A 17,964-nucleotide genomic window follows, 5' to 3' on the forward strand; every position below is an offset into this window, starting at 1 on the left:
TAGTATTGGCCTCTCTGGTTTCTTGCCCCGAGTGCCAGTTTAGTGTTGTGTGAGTGCCAGGTGAGAGGAGAGTGCCAGCATGAGGTGTAAGGAGGCAAGAGGTGGAGGCGTCGTGGTAACGGGGTCGCTGCAGCCGACGCTCCACAAGGGTAAACAAATCTGCGCGCCATCTTTTGAATGATATTCCAACTACAAATTTTTATGTAATTTTTCTATACCTCTACCTGTAACTACTTAAATCTTTGAAAACAGATATGTTCACCTGTTTATCTAGTAAATAAGGGTAAATCAGGAACGTGTGCCATTTACACTGTACCGTTAGGTTTCATAATCTGACTAAATTGACCTTCTTCGACCTTGACCTAGTAAGTGAGCGTGCTCGAAGCTTCTTGTATTTGGTTATTTTGATTAAATGTGCCTTAGAACATTTTTCATTACTAGAGATGGAGTAAAAATAAAGGTGAAATGTATGTTTGTTGTTTATATGTATACAAATTCACGCAAAAAAAAAAAAATATATATATATAATATAAATTATAATATATATATATATATATATATATATATATATAATATATATATATATATATATATATATATAATATATATATATAATATATATATATAATATATATATATAATATATATAATATATATATAATATATATATATATATATTATAATATATATAAAATATAATATTTACTCGCCTAGTTGTGCTTGCAGTGGTTGAGCTTTGGCTCATTGGTCCTGCCTCTCAACTGTCAATCATCTGGTGTACAGGTTCTTCAGTCTGTTGAACTTTCATATGTTCATTTGAAACCATGTATGGAGTCTACCTCCACCACATCATAATGCATTCCATTTGTTAACTTCCTTGACACTGAAAAAGTTCTTTTTATCATCCCAGTGGCTTATTAAGTTCCGACCTGTAACCCCTTATCCGTGTACCACCCATGCTAAATAACTTGTCTTTATCCATCCTGTCAATTCCTCTGAGAATTTTAAGTGGTAACCATGTTTGCCCTAACTCTTCTGTCTTCTGGTGGTGTGAGGTTTAGTTCTGGTAGTCTTTCCTCATAGCTCATGCCTCTCAGTTAAGAGACTAGCATGGTGGCATACCTCTTAACTTTTTCTGTCTTCATTTTGTGTCTGACTAGATGTGAACTCCATGCTGGAGCTGCATACTCCAATATTGGTCTGACATACGAGATACAGTACTGTATACAAGATTCTGAATGATTCCTTACACAAGTATCTAAAGTCAGTTCTTATGTTTGCCAACCTCACATATGCCACTGTTGATATCCTTTTGATAATGACTAAAGGGGACTGGTCTGGTGTGATGGCAAACTCCAGATCTTTCTCGCTTCCTGATTCCTGAAAGTAGGTTGGCAGTCCCCATGGCACAGTGGTAAAAGCACTCGCCTGGCACTTTGCGAGCGTTTTAACCTGGGTTCGTATCCTGGCCGGGGAGGATTTACTGGGCGCCAATCCTTAACTGTAGCCTCTGTTCACCCAACAGTGAATGGGTGCCTGGTTGTTAAATGATTTGACTGGTCGTATTCTGGGGAAAATTAGGATTAAGGACTTGCCTGAAATGTTTTGTGTACTAGTGGTTGTACAAGAATGTACAACTTCACTTCTTAGCACATTGTTTGTTCTCTGCCAACACTGGCAAAATTCTTTCTATTATTATTATTATTATTATTTAATTGATTATTTATTATTATAGTAGTATTATTAATATTATTAATATTTTTATTATCAACTTCAGACCATACACCCTGCAAAGTTGGGTAAGCTTAGCCCCAAGCATTTTGCTTCCGTCTTGGATAGACACACAGATATTCTCTTATATTAGTACAGTATATAGATTAGCACTTTATCAGCTGTCTTCTAATGTTATGGTAGTTCTCCCATTTTTGTTATTATGTACCATAGAAAATGGTCAGCATAAGTTTCTTCATTATCTTGTGATTATTATGAACTTCTGCAATAATTATGTAAATTATTAACCTCATCCTTCAGGATGGGTAGCTTCACATCCAAGCCTCAGATGGAGAGCGAGGAGGGAGAGGATGACCTGGTGAGTGTGCCAGATGGGGTGCTGGATCGGCAGGCATTGCTTCGCTGGGTCCAGGCCCCCCTTGCCCACCTGCCCCCACTCCTGCCCCGCGTCTACCGTCCACGACCCACCCACGTGTCTGCTGCCAAGTCGACAGCCTCATCGCCAGCCACTACACCCACTGTAAAGTCACCAGTTACTACACCCACTATGAAGTCACCAGTTACTACACCCACTGCAAAGTCATCAGACACACAGGCCCATATACCATTGCCAGGCTCATTCCGGGTTATGCAGTGGAATATCCTTGCACAAGGTTAGTCTTCAAAGCTGTTTTTTTTGTGTGTTCACATGTACAGTACGGTACTGTGTGTATGTATTTGGAGATTGAGCTTCACCACATGGACCATACTTGACCATGAGTCAGAATTACATGTGTGTATTTACACATACAGTATATGTAAATTTGTGTGTAAATTGCAAAGAAATTAATGCATGGTGTATAAGGTGAAATCATATGACTGTGAAGGAAATAGAAATAAGGAGTAGAGTACGTTTGTATACATTTCAATGCATCTTCATATGTAAAGTACTGTCAAAAAGCATAATGGGGTATAGTAGTATATATAGACAGAAATAGGATACCGATACCGTACTCATGTTACATGCATTAGCAATTTGTATTAAGGCAAATTCAATAAGTCTTCTACTTAAAATACTCTTACAATTGGTGATGGAACATGAGTCCTCCAAAATTAACTTTGTGAAAATTTCCAAACAAGTGTATAAATACATATAGCATTAGACATTTGGTCACTTTTAACAGCATATTTGTATTGGAATTCTAAAATTCAAATTGTTGAAGTTTTTCCTATATGGTATAATATGGACAGCATTGCACTCTTTACATGGTATTTTGTAAATTGCAGTTATCACTAAGAGGACTATTGATAGCTAGTAATTTACCAATGTTGTATTCATAATTAAATATAACATGTACAGTAAATCAAATAATTTAAAGGCATTGACAAATTTGTCATAACCAGACAAATATGTCGACAGATTTTTAAATTAACTTTTCTCACTTGTGCTTTTGCTAAGGCAGGTCTCCTAAAAATGAACACAGGTAAGAAAGTTTGTATCCAATAGATGTATGTAATGTACATGTGTGTTATTGAATATGACCGAGTGGATTAGAAGGAATCGTCTCTATATTCTTCACTTATATATATATAAATATATATAGAGATAATATTATTACAGATGCCTGCCTACCTTGCTTAGATTGGTTGGGAAGAGCAACCAATCAACATGTTAAGTACAGTATAAATGCCTAATTAACACACTCAAGTGTCCTCTATATCGTCAAGGATCTAGAGTACTATACCAGTTCTGATCTTAAATGCTGCTTTGAGAGCTTCAACAGAACTCATAGAAATCACACATGAAACTAGTATTGGATTGGTATTCGAAGAAGCCAACTCATCCAAAGCGGAAATGGCATGCAATAAAGAAACCTAAATTGTTGGATAGCTTCCCAGATGCAATAAAATGCTGTACCACCATTTACTAATTTAACAAAGAAACAGAGGTACCTAACTGACATATACTGAAGATGGTCCCATGCTGGGTTGAAAGCACTTGAGCATTCCTGCACCTTTCAGTGTGGTTAACTGCAGCATATTGATGAAATAATATCTGTCACACCAAATAGCATAGATGATCTAAATAAGCAAATTCTTATTTTACTCTAAAAATACTGCAAATGTATTACTGTGTTGTAACAAGTCCTATTAAAACAAATATTTATCACAAAAGCTATAGAATCTGAAGTGACATAATCTACAATGTTTAGCATTAAATATCAATCTAGAAAACTATGTCATTAGCTAAACTTAAGTTTTTATTTACATATATGTATGTTAGCTTGCATACTCTTAGTTTTAAGCATTCCCATCAAATGTATTCTCAACAAACACCATTGGTTTCTCATTGTTGGGAACAGGTAGCCAGTTCGACATACTGAGTTCCCTGCTGGATAATGACTTGATTTCCGCAGGATGCAATCTGCAGCAGCTGTATATTCATGTGTACCCATTTACTGCTATATGAGCAGAGCCATCAGGTGTAAGGACATGTTGCCAAATGTCTTACATTGCCTAAGAATTGAACTTAAGGTTGTATCTTGTGGGTGTATAAAATTATGAGTGTATTATTATTATTATTATTATTATTATTATTATTATTATTATTATTATCATTATCATCATCATTATCATCATCATCATCATTATCATCATTATCACCATTATCATCATTATCATCATTATCATCATTATCATCATCATCATCATCATCATCATCATTGTTGATATTTTGTTATTGATGAATTAGTTTGGTTCTAAAATTTAGCATGGTGCTTCAGTTTGACTATATCTTTATGGGAATGCTTATATCTGTATGCTCACAACGTGAGAACAGGTAAGCAGTCACCAAAAGCAGAATGAATTTTAGAATTTTAGAATTGCTTTTAGAATTCCAATACAAATATGCTGTTAAAAGTGACCAAATGTCTAATGCTATATGTATTTATACACTTGTTTGGAAATTTTCACAAAGTTAATTTTGGAGGACTCATGTTCCATCACCAATTGTAAGAGTATTTTAAGTAGAAGACTTATTGAATTTGCCTTAATACAAATTGCTAATGCATGTAACATGAGTACGGTATCGGTATTAGGGGGCTTCGTAGCCTGGTGGATAGCGCGCAGGACTCGTAATTCTGTGGCGCGGGTTCGATTCCCGCACGAGGCAGAAACAAATGGGCAAAGTTTCTTTCACCCTAAGTGCCCCTGTTACCTAGCAGTAAATAGGTACCTGGGAGTTAGTCAGCTGTCACGGGCTGCTTCCTGGGGTGTGTGTGTGTGGTGTGGGGAAAAAAAAAAAAATAGTAGTTAGTAAACAGTTAATTGACAGTTGAGAGGCGGGCCGAAAGAGCAAAGCTCAACCCCCGCAAAACACAACTAGTAAACACCAATTTCAAATTTTTAACAGTAGGCTACAATAGTACTGTACTTCATTTTTACTTGAAATATTGCTGTACCATTTGGAACCTGTTACAGTAACTGGAACTTCCCATCAGAAGGACACCAAACTCAGTTTACTTGACATTTTGTGGGTTTCTAGAATTAAAAATGATGTTCAAACCTTCATTTTCTCTCAGCACTTGGAACGCATGCAGACAACTTTGTTAAATGCCCTCCTGCAGCTTTGGAGTGGAAAACCCGAAGGTACCGCATTCTAGAGGAAATCATCACCCATCAGCCACACATCATTTGTCTTCAGGTAAGAAATCAGAAATCCATTCTTTCAGTAGATTGTTTCATGTTCCAACATCTCTTGTTTCATAAGTCTGTTAACTTTGTTATTAAATGACATTTTATACATGGTCTCTAATGACCTTTTTTCTCATTATAGGTGTAATAAGGTAGCTTATTATTTTGTTAGTGATGTGTCTTGGTACATGCTTTTCCATTTTCTTGGTTTCATTTTTGTTTGTTTATTTAATGTATTTATGCTATAAGAACATAAGAATGAAGGTAACTGCAGAGGGCCTATTAGCCCATATGAGGCAGCTCCTATTTATAACAACCCAATTCCACTCATATACATGTCCAACCCACATTTGAAACAATCGAGGGACCCCACCTCCACCACCTTATGTGGTAATTGATTCCACAAATCAACATCCCTGTTACTGAACCAGTACTTGCCCAGGGCTTTCCCAAATAAACACACATTTTCTTGCAGGAGGTGGATCACTATCGGGTACTGGAGCGAGTTCTGGATGCACAAGGGTACCAGGGACTCTTCATGCCAAAGCCAGATTCTCCATGTCTTTATCTACCTAGCAATAGTGGCCCAGATGGCTGTGCAGTTTTTTGGGATAACAACAGGTTTAAACTTTTGGCGAAGGAGACACGCGTAGTGGAAGTATGGCACGTGCAGAGTAACCAGGTGGGTGATACACAAGCTGTAGGTTATCTGTGGTGTGTGTTGTGTTGTGTGTGGAGTGACCAGATGCATGGATTTGAATAGTGTGTGAAGATGATGTAGTGATTTTGGTAACTAAATGAATATGGATTGACTACAAAAAAATTATTTTAGCATTCTGCTTTTTTCAAGCATGTCACAGTCAGCCTACACAATGGCTTGGGTTCTAGGCCTCCAGTCCAAATTCTGTCAGGTTAATAACAGGCCTTGGGAAGGACACTGCATTTCTCGGTACTTTCCTATTTATGTATTATAACTTCCAAACCCCATAATACAGTATATAGATATAAATAATAATGTAGTTAATGATTGCATATTTCTGGGAATCAAGACGATATACAGTATTGATAAATGTGTAAATATAAGAGCAGTGCATGACGTGAGCCAAATTTACTATATTTCATAATTTGTGATGGAATTCTTTTATCATATCATTCTATTGGCAGCTATATGCATACGTTCGTTGTGTATGGTATATTTAATTTCTGCATAGAGATATTATTTTCACTTAGTAGCCCACAGAATTATGGACAGTGCCTACTGGTATACAGATGGCAATTTAATAAAGTAGAAAAAAGAACTCCTCCCTGTAACACTATTCTCAAGAAAGAGCAGAGAAATGAATGTTGCTAGTGGTGTTTTTACCTTGTATATTCTTAGGAGGCCTAGACACAGGTGACACTGGAAAAAGACATTTTTAAATGTTTGGTTATGAAAGTTAATATGAAAATTAATATTTAGATAATGCAAAGGCTATACAGGTATTACCATCCTTGCAATACTTTTTACTTTTATGTTTTGAAAGTAAATATGTTTGAAGTGTCATTACCTAGTCTTTTAAAGCTTGGTAGAATGAAAAAAAAAGTTTTACTTTCCTAATTCAATTATTGAAACGAATGTCTTGCAAAGATTCTCTGTTCATCTTCCTTCTAAAAGTTTTACCTTGTAATGTAGTAGAGGTACACTGTCAATCAGGTCCCCCCTTTATGAGGTGATCAGATAGAATCTCCTCTGTAATGCCAGTAGACAGGACCTACTATGTGACGCCAGCAGAGAGAACCTCCTCTGTGATGCCTGTAGACAGGGGCCGCCTCTGTGATGCCAGTAGACAGGGGGGGGGGGGCCCTCTGTGACGCCAGTAGACAGGGCTGCCTCCATGATGCCAGCAGACATCACCATCTTTGTATAGCTACTCTAGCACTTCTCAACTCTCATATTTCCACAAAAGGTTATAAATGTGTAATTTCAGCTATATATATACAGTATATATTCAAATACATAACATACACACTATACTTTTCTTAATATTATTCTGTCATTTCACTTGCATTTTCTCTTTTCTTACACATTTGTTTTCCAATTTCATCTTTACTAGTGGTTCTTTAAAGTTCAAACATCGTACAACGCCTCTATATTTTATATATTGTTTGACATTTACATCATTATTGCAAGATGAGTGAAGTACCTGTGTGTGTGTGTATCCCACTCAAGCATTGGCATGCATTGGTAAAGTTTGTTTCAGATGAGGTGAATATTTGATGTCATCATGTTCTGTGGAATGCTCTCTCCAAAGGTATGTTTACTTTTGAATGAGTTCAGAAAAGCTCTAACTAGTATTCAGTATGTAGTTCTTGTACTTGTATGGTGATGGGAATATTGGCTCAGGATTTTGTAGTCTGTGGGATTATAGAACTTCATATGGTCATTGGGAATGTGCTGTACATGTAGTCAGTGGAATATATATACATACAGTACTGTGTGTGATATACACACATATACAGTTATACAATAGTGTATATAAAAATATATATATAATATATATATACAGTATATATATAAAAATATTTATTTACAGTATTTGTTTAATAAATGCTTGCATTTTCTTTACACATAATCACACAATATATGAAACATCCTTGAAGATTTAACTGTCAGGTTTGTATACATTGTCTTCTTGAGAATAGTTCTCTGATAACTGTGTGACAGTACGTACTGTCTTTACTGTATATCCATCTTCCTTCATTCTCGGTATGATAGTCTAACTTGAAACACTTAGAAACTAATGATTTAATTGTATTTATGAACAGTTGTGTAAGGTTAAAATCTTTTAAGTTGAGGTGGGGTACTCGTTACAAAGTTTAGTGTTTGATACAGTACTGTATTCTTTAACTGGGTTTATTAGGTTTTATATCTGCTGCAGATTATTTTATTTTTCTAATACTTTACAGTAAAATCTTGTTGTTATTTGGATCAGTTAAATTGGGACTGAGCTTCCCTGGTACTGTATAAACCATACTTCTGTTCTGTATAAACTGTTTTTTAAAAAAGGGTTTATTACTTATATAATGGAACATGTATTTATATATATATTTTTTTAATAACAAAATTGCATGCAATTTTAATATAATAAACCAACCAGTTTTTCTGATCTATACTGTATGCCAAGACGACTCAGACTCCACTCGCACCATTTCTTCTGGAAGCTGCACAATGTTAGGGAGGCAAATGTACCGAACGATGCACATAATCCAGTGCTCGTCACGAGTTCATTTCCCTTCAGTTAGTATCTTAGCAAATTTTCTTTGCTTAGATCAGAATTTGTAATTTGTTTAGTCATGTGGAACATGGTGTGTCCTCTGCACTGTAGACCATGTGTATGTACCTCTTTACTCTCTAGTTTAGGTTGTGTGTGTTTTTGTTAAGCTTAATGTGAAAGTACAGTTCTGTGGTTTTATGTTACTTAATATAACAGCAATTTTGCACATAAATGTCATAATAGATATCATATTGTATATTGAGAAACTAATTATTTGTCTACTGTAAAATATGTGCAAGTTTTCTGTTCTGAGTAAGGTATACCTTATACTGTACCAAAGGTCCATGAAGAAGCTATGTGCAGTATTTTAGATTGAAAATGGGATACACTCTTCTAGAGACATGAAGCCCCTTAACCACTGTACTGCACCAAACAACAAATGCTGTTTTGAGAGTTGTCCATTTTTTTTAATTAGGCTATATTTTAATGTTTTTTTAACGTTCTCATCACTCTTTGTGTTTTGAAATTAAAATAGTTGAGTGTGGAAATATTTTGACATTAACTTTACCTCAACATTTATAAAAACAACAAAAATATGTCCTTGACAATTGCACTACAAAGTTTTTGTCAAAAAGAGGTGCGCAGTACAGGGGTTAACTTGTCAAGGCTCCCCTTAACCTAGGGCAAAGCTGTTTCTATTTGGTCTCCCATTCTGTTTCTAGTCATATGTAACCATACTTAACCCGAGCATACAACAAGCACATCGCACAAATTGCCACACCAATAGCAGACTTGCCTCTGTCATTAGTTGTTTTTGTGATTGTTATGTTCTTATAAGGTCTAGATTCAATGAAGTTGAGAAAATGCTATAATTTTAATGGTACACTGTATATGCACATTTATGATTGAATAAAATATCAAAGTCCTATTAGAATGTCATTGTTGCAGGTAGCTATACTATTGGTACTTGAGGAACGAACGACAGGAAAGCAACTGGTGGTGTTGACGACCCACCTGAAGGCACGGCAGGGAGCACTGCTGTCAAGTCTTCGTAATGAGCAGGGCAAGGACCTCCTTTCATTCTTGAATGAGCACAGGCAGGTTCGGCCCACCATTGTGTGTGGAGATTTTAATGCCGAGCCAAGTGAGCCAGTGTATACTACCATGATCGATGGAACAACAGGACTGGAGTCGGCGTATGCCCTCTTAAATGGTGGGAAGGAACCGCAGTATTCGACCTGGAAAGTAAGAGGGGACCAGGACTGCTGTCATAACATAGATTACATCTTTTACACACCCGTGAGTCTTCATGTGGAAGGTGGTCTTGATGTTCCCACAGAAAAAGCTATGGGACCTGGACGAGTCCCAAACCTGTCTTATCCATCTGATCACTTCTCACTTGTCTGTGATTTTACCTTTTTGGCTGACAAGGACACCAGAAATGATACGAGCTCACTTGAAATTGGTAGTAATATATCACCAGTTGTGTACCAGACTCATGCTAGGTCCTGACTACAAATAATTTAAAATCTATTTGTGGCCTTTAGAATTTTATTGTATAATGTTGAATAATATAAATACTAATGTATAAATAGTACAATATAATGTCAGAAAATAATAGTTGAATCTTATAAATTTGTAAACAGTGATATGTAATTAGAGTATTTGCAACAAGAGTCCAAGGTAGATTTGCTCACCTTTGCATACATATACAGGCTAGGGACTTAACACACATTTTGCTTTTAATGTGTTGTGAGGTAAGTTTTAACCTGGAGTATATCCAGGTTACTGGGGTCTACTGTAAATATCTCATTGTAGTATAACTTGGCCAGTACCTTCAGTGAGGGAGATGTATTCTCGGTTGCTGATCTGTACGGTCTCGGTCAGCCACAAGTGCTTCTTTTGAGTCATGAACGCTGTTAAGTCTGTTCTTGATAGATTTTGATCTTGTTTTACCTTGGTGAACAGGTGTCGAGATCATTGTTGGTCTGTTGTGCTCTCATTTTATTTGAACACTTCCCATTTTAATATTTATTTTCTAATTTCATAATGCAGATTAGACTCAGCACATTAAGTACCCTCAGTTTACTACATTCGTACATTATTATTTGCCCTGTTTCACTCTTCCATAAGTTGGGAAGGCATCAATCTGGAGAAAGGAGGTCATTAGGATAGTGAAAGAAGATTATAGATAAAAATATATACTATTACTCGTTTGTTTATTATATCATTTACAATGTATAGTATCATGGACACACAAGCACCATTACACAGCAACATCCCACTTCTTAAGGACTGGTATGCAGTGCTCCTTGGGAATCATCCCAGCATAGTACTGTATATACAAATGCATTCACTCTCTCCATGCAAACTGTTTCCACCAAACCTTGTCACATACCATTTCCCATTCATGGTTGACACTTGCTTCCCTTTATACAATATAAATCCCTTGTGTGAACCTATATTAGTTTGTCATGTTGTATATTATACCATTAACTCTTGCCAACATGCACTACTTCCTACAACTGCTCTAACATCCACCTCTATTAACTTTATGCTTTTTTCCTTGTTAATAATGCCATGTTCAACATACTTGTCTTCTCCACAAGTTGTCTGAATGCAAATTTGTGATCTACACATCCTCTTCAACCACAGAACTTACCTTTTTCATCACTGAGCAATTTCCCAGTAGTTTACTGTACTCTCCCAATCTGCATAAAAACCATATACTTTGACTACTACACTTAGTAAACACATACTATAGTTCACAGTTGCTGCATTCCACTTAATTTTTATATAGTGCATATACACTATACCTCATCAGCTTATGCCCTACTTATGTGCATACTTGCTCTCTCACCCATGTCCCCTTATCCTCCCTCGTCACCATCCCTACCTGTATAACTCTGTTAAGGACAGGAAGCCTGTTAGATCTATCAAGGTCTTGCTAGCCAAGGGTAAGGCTGTCTGCCTGGTTACCCATCCAGTGCTGACCTCTCCTTGACTAACCCAGTGACGTGCACTGTGCTTCACAATTGCTACGTTTTGACCCCTCCCTGAATTCCAGGCCTGCATTGGACAGTATAATACTTTACATTGTACAGCAATGTTCAGTGTCTTGAAAAATTAAACTTGCTTTAATATCAAAGATCAGTGTTCAATATCACTGATCTTTAATATCATTGTATATATTCACATACAGTACATTATATATTGACATACATTTATATATATTGTATGCACACCTTAATATTGGTGCAGTATACAAATTCCTTACGTTTTCCCAAAGCTACTGAATATTAAGTTAGATACATGAAATATTGCTATGTTTTGACCCTTCCATACTTAATTTTTTTTAATTAAAACTTTGAATATGGCATTATTGTAAATTGTACAACAATGTTTGGTATTTCCAAATATTAATCTTGCTTTAGTTCATCACTGATATCACTGATTGTATATCACTGATTGTGGACATCATTGTATATACTATATACACATACATTTATATTTTTACACTTAAATATGTCTACAAATACCTTAGCTTTTCCACAGCCACGAAACACTAAGGTAGCTGCATGAAATATTGCAAAGTGAACAACTGTAGTGTGCACCATGCATTCCTACCATGGTTACCTGCACGTGAACGTGTCCGCTAACGTTTTAGTATTGTCAACCAGTCTTGGAGGGAGGCATGAAGTCTGGCTGGGTCACTGTCTAGACATAATTAATGTAGAATTATAATTATAATAGAATGACTGTCTCTGTGACAATCCTAAGGCCAGAAGTATTTAATCTTGAGCTTTGATAGGAAAGTGTCTTGCTCAACGGCACCCCTCAAATTAGAGTGCCTGAATTCATACTATAGAAAATACAAACTGGTATTTTGCCTGGTCATGGGGTTCAACTTCCCCGCTGCGTGTTGGGAGCTCTGTATCGACCACTTCAGTCATCAGAGCATTTAGCCCCAAGTCTCTGTACTTTTAGCTGTACCCAGCTGAAACCTTTCATATACACACTGTATTTCCTTCTACATTCAATCTTTATGAATACATTGCCACTAATGTGAATATTATTACTGTTATAATGCTTTAATATTAACTCTTGATAACATCAGGTAATATCTTCCTATGCATAGCTTAGGATATCAACATATCAACAACATTTCCTAATTTTGTAATAATGATATAATAATAACAGTATTAATAAAAAAACCTCCATTGGCACACAGACCTAAGTATTATGCTGTGTTACTTATTGTGGCAACAATATTCCTCACCTTGTACATCTTCACCTCAAGTCTCACACCCACATTACTCTTCATTGTAAGGGCTTTTCTTGCACATGACTCTTTTTACACCAGGCAGCGGTCAGGGCAGCTAGCCCACAGGATGCAAAAACATTGTCATCCTGGGAAGATCAATTTGGAATTATCTCTGATTTTGATAGTCTAAATACCAGGCTGGATAAGTAATTGTTTTTGCTTTGATGATTTGAGAATTGTAGAAATCAAAATGTATGCTAAATGTGTAAAATTTTAGCAGTTTTTGTTAGTGTGATGCAAGATCACTTAATTAATAAACTATCATGTACTTATAATTGCATGGTTATAGAAATACTATAGTAGGAATATAGACCGTAGTATCATGGTTATAGACAGTATTGCCTTGTCCATGGGTTCACACTGCCTTAACCTTTAGGGTGTATTTATATGTAAATTGTATGTTAATGCATTCCACATGCTCATTTTAGTACATTCACTCGACCTGCTGTACATAAATAATGACTAAAGCAATAATTTACATTAAATATAACTTGCACAGTATATTAAAAGCACTAGTAGGTATGACCTTATTTGTGTGTCTGATTTAATTATGTGTGCATAACTAATTATACAAAACAAAATTGATTTTCATAGGACTATGGTGTCCGTGTCATTATCATTGCATTTGAAATTAATTCAACGTGTTATTTTATTTGGCGGAAAACAACTGTATGTATTTGTTTGGACAGTCGGGCTGACTCATTGTGTAATGTATATTTTTTTGTTAAAGATTTTATTGGTAAGTTATTTAAAAGTTTTCTTTAACAATGACTGTTCTGAGGCATTTTATTTGAAGATAATTAATTTTCAAAATGCAACACTTTACTGTAATACAGTACTAGATTGTTATGAGATTGGAAAAATTACATTATGTATATAAGTAATTTTATGAAACTTGTACAGTGATTTGAGCAAGTTTATGGTAAACACAGTAAATAGAATAGTTAAGAGTTACATTACTGTAGTGGGATTGATATTTGCTTGGTAACTTTACTTTAAAGATCAATTTATTGTCAAAGGTTTGATGTGTTGAGAATGTAATCCTCAACATTTTCCTGTAGCTTGTTAGCCTTGAATACTGGTAGGTATGGAAATAACATGTAGTGGTGTAGGCCTTAGCTGCTTAAATGTTTTAAGAAGTTTTAAATGTTTTCGGTGCAGCAAACAAGGCATTAAGGCTATAGAGATGAAGTAGCCGTTTAAAGACCAAACCCAATACTTTTAGTTTGTGGACCATGAAAGCTCTATATTTATTATGCTCAGTAATATCTTGAGATGCATGTGATTATTAGTCTGTGCTTGGTTAGTAGTCTCTCGGTTTGTTTACATGTGATTATTAGCGGCTGTGCTTGGTTAATAGTCTCTTGGTTCGTTCACATCATCTCATTAGCTTGAATTGCTGTTTGAATCAAAATTTTGGTATGTACATTCAGTATTTATTTACACGTGATACTTAAGCTTGTCTTCAAAATCCTCAACAGCTACACCATTGTTAACAATCAATTTTTGCTTGTGAAATGGTGTTTGCAACTGGTGATTCCTTATGATAGAGCCTTGACAGATCTCTCTTCACATCTGGGGTAATTTCTTGTTTAAAGTATTTGTTATCCAGCAAATTCTTTCAGCTACTCTCAAATGTAATATATTTTAAGGATTAAGATCAAAATGCATTACTGTATGATTTTTAGTGTCTAACATAAAAATTGGATAACGTAATTAAACAAAAACTTGTAACAATTACAGCATTATAAAAACTACAAACATGCTAAGTCAGTTTACAAACATTATCAGCTCATAATAATATAAATAATACAGTACAGTATTACTGTAGAAAATAGTACTTGCAAACATTGAATGTACAGTGAGTTTCATTTTCTTGTAGCGTACTCTATTGTACTATATTTATGCAAAGCCAAGGCCAATAATGCACACAGTGTTTTGCTTAAGTCTTAATCTTAGATTAAGGAATGTAGGTAATTTTGTGTAGGTTGTATGATCAGAATGCACTTATGATAATCTGAAAACAACACTGTACAATATATGAGGCAGTAAATACTTGGGTTAGTGAATGTTACCATAAGAAGGATTGACCTTTATATGTACTCTTGTCTTTGATTGAATGCTTTAAATTTATCAGTACAGTAATATCTTTGCTAGTTTCAAATTATATATTAAAGTATTGTATAAGTTAATGGGTTGTCCGTTACCATTACTCTGGCAGTGGTGTATTTAAGTGTGTGTGTGTGTGCGTGTGTGCGCGTGTGTGTGTGCGTGCGTGTGTTGCTCGCTGTCATGTGTACAATGCCGTGTTGCCACCGCTGAAAGCTGCTAAAGTGTTTTTTCAATGTAGTTTTAATGGTAATATTTATAAATGTGATAATGGAGATTCTGATAAACTTTTCTGCTATGTGGAAAAGAATCAGATGTAAGTAGAGTAAGAGAATCTTTCTATATTGGTACAGTAATTTCCCTTCTAAATTTATTTTAGACATTTAAGTTACAGTACGTAATTGTATTACAAGAGATTAGATGTTCAAATTAAGTTAGTTTTTACGAAAGCAAATTTATGAGGATAATTAAATTTGCTGTCCATGCGTTGTATTAAATATTAACATGTTCAAGACAGCGTGGTCCATCTTTGATGCATTGTGGTTTCTCATGTAACCGTTTGTGTCCAGTGCTGGTGTGCACAAGTGTACTATTTCTAATGCAGCTCAAACATGCATGTTTATCTCTGGGGGTTCGATATTGCTTCTTTGGCTGTAGGATTAGTATCTCTTAAGTGTTGCAAATCAATCATTAGAAGAATCCATTACATCTTTGTTTGAATCCTCAGCACATCCAGTCCATATTACCAGTGCACCCGACCCATGTTTGAACCCCCAGAACCCCCAGTACACACATCCCATACCATGTCATCTTCAGCATCTGATCGATTTGAGGAATCTAGGAGCTCATATAAGGTGTCCAATTCTGACATCAACAGTAGTAGTGGTTCATCTATTAATAATGATAAAAAATGGCAAAATAAAAATGATTCACTGTTTGCTATAAACAAATCCACAAACAGATTGTGATGAAGCAGGAGCAAAAGCCAGAGTTTGTATATTTTGTAAAGATGGTGTTGGCCAACCACCAGTGTGCCTACCATTTAAATATACTTATACAGATTTTTATAAATCTGTAAAAACAAGTCTTAAGGCTTAAAGTTTTCCTGCTATTTATTTTTTGTCAGTGTAGATTGTTAGTGTGAGAATTTTAATACATAAAATTTCTGATTGATGTTTCACCTGTAATTACCTAAGTGTAGTTACAGGACTAGAACTACACCCGTGGTGTCCCGTCTTCCCAGTACATTATTTTGTCCTATAACGCTTTGAAACTGCTGACGGTTTTGGCCTCCACCTTCTCACTTAGTTTGTTCCAACCGTCTACCACTCTTTGCAAAAGAAAATTTTCTAATATTTTTTCAGCTCCTCTGTTGCCTTAGCTTGAATCTGTGTCCTCTTGTTCGTGAAGTTGCTGGTTTCAGAAATTCTTGTCAATTTGGTCTATTCCTGTTAGTATTTTGCAAGTGGTGATCATATCACCTCTTTTGCTTCTATCTTCTAGTTTTGGCATGTTTAATGCGTCTAGTCTCAACTCATAACTTGTTTTTCAGTTCCAGAAGCCATTTTGTAGCATGCCATTGCACCATTTCCAGTTTATTTATATACTTCTTGAGATTTGGGCACTATACAAATGCAGTGGTACACCTAGAGAGAGTTACCATTCCTACCAATTAGTAGTGCTATCAAACCCCCAGAAACACAGAGATGAATTAGAAACAGTACACTCAGGTGCACTACTGCTGGACACCAATGGCTACGCAAGAGACCCACAATGTACCACCAGTGGAGCATGATTTTGTGAGCGTGTTAGTGTAGACTACCTATCAACCATGGCTAAATGCCATTTGATCTGTGTACAAAGTCTTTGACAATTTTAAACCAATATTTTGAGTTCTTTTTAGATAAAAAGTTTAATATAACTGAACTCTCATTTTATCCCTTTACCTGTACCTTCATTACATTTTCTAAATGTAATTTTAACTTTCCAGGTGTTTTCTTTTATTATATCTATTACAAGATGACATGCAGAAGAGCTACTGACACATGTAACTTCAAATCATTATATTCATAAGAGGAATATTAGATTTTATGAAATGTTAAATAAAATTTTGTTTATCAGTTCTTGTTATGGTGATAGACTAGTAGCCATTTAAAAAATGCATTTAAATTGACATATTTTAGCATTTAATGTATGTTACATTTACATTTGAGTATCAAATGCATACATGCATCTCTCACTTGAGGCAGCAACACTTATCATTGTTAATCTAGTTTGGATGCAACATGGGTCCCTGAGTCAGTCATGTGACACCACCAGCATCACCTCTGCTTCCTCTTTTCTTCCTTCTTTGTGTACATTATTAAGTACAGTGACAGAACACTTAATCTGTCTTCGTTATAGAATAATCCATGTCTATGATGGAACCCTTCGTAACTATCTCCATTAAAGAACAATTCATTGATGGCCTGTGATAGAACCTTCCATATCAGAACTCTTCAGAACTCATCTCATTCAACTTCAAGATGCTCAGATCAGGATATTCAAAGGTAAGATTATTATTTCCTTATATTTGTTATATAGGACAGCACAGTTTACAGTACAGTATTTATATAGTAAAATACTGTACTGTGAAGTTTTGAATGTGCATGTCGAGTTGTTTCATTCATGTTGTGGTGTGTAACCTTATTATACAGCAAAGTACTCTGATTCAATTCATAAACTTACATAAAGCAAGATTTATTAGTGCCACAGTGTTTATGGCATTATTATGAGTCATATACTGCTTAGGAGGTATTGAGAGGGCTTCTATTAATGTTATTGTGAGTGCTTCACTGATCAGGGCATTTTTTGGTTATGTTGCTGGAGGAGAAA

The 17,964-nt window shown here is 35.5% G+C and overlaps 1 protein-coding gene across 2 annotated transcripts in view; it reads left to right on the forward strand.

Moving 5' to 3' along the window:
* Nucleotides 1–17,552, forward strand: part of LOC123771723 (nocturnin) — a 35,252-nt gene extending 17,700 nt beyond the window's left edge. For both annotated transcript variants that reach the window (XM_045764430.2, XM_045764431.2), the window contains exons 2-5: nt 2,032–2,384; nt 5,292–5,413; nt 5,879–6,085; nt 9,606–17,552. In XM_045764430.2, the coding sequence (XP_045620386.2) occupies nt 2,032–2,384; nt 5,292–5,413; nt 5,879–6,085; nt 9,606–10,169 (1,246 nt within the window). In that variant the 3' untranslated portion in view covers nt 10,170–17,552. The remainder of the gene's footprint in view (nt 1–2,031; nt 2,385–5,291; nt 5,414–5,878; nt 6,086–9,605) is intronic.
* The last annotated feature ends 412 nt before the right edge of the window (nt 17,553–17,964 follow it).

Source organism: Procambarus clarkii, chromosome 75 (genome assembly GCF_040958095.1).
Source record: "Procambarus clarkii isolate CNS0578487 chromosome 75, FALCON_Pclarkii_2.0, whole genome shotgun sequence".
Classification (NCBI taxonomy): Eukaryota; Metazoa; Arthropoda; class Malacostraca; order Decapoda; family Cambaridae; genus Procambarus; species Procambarus clarkii.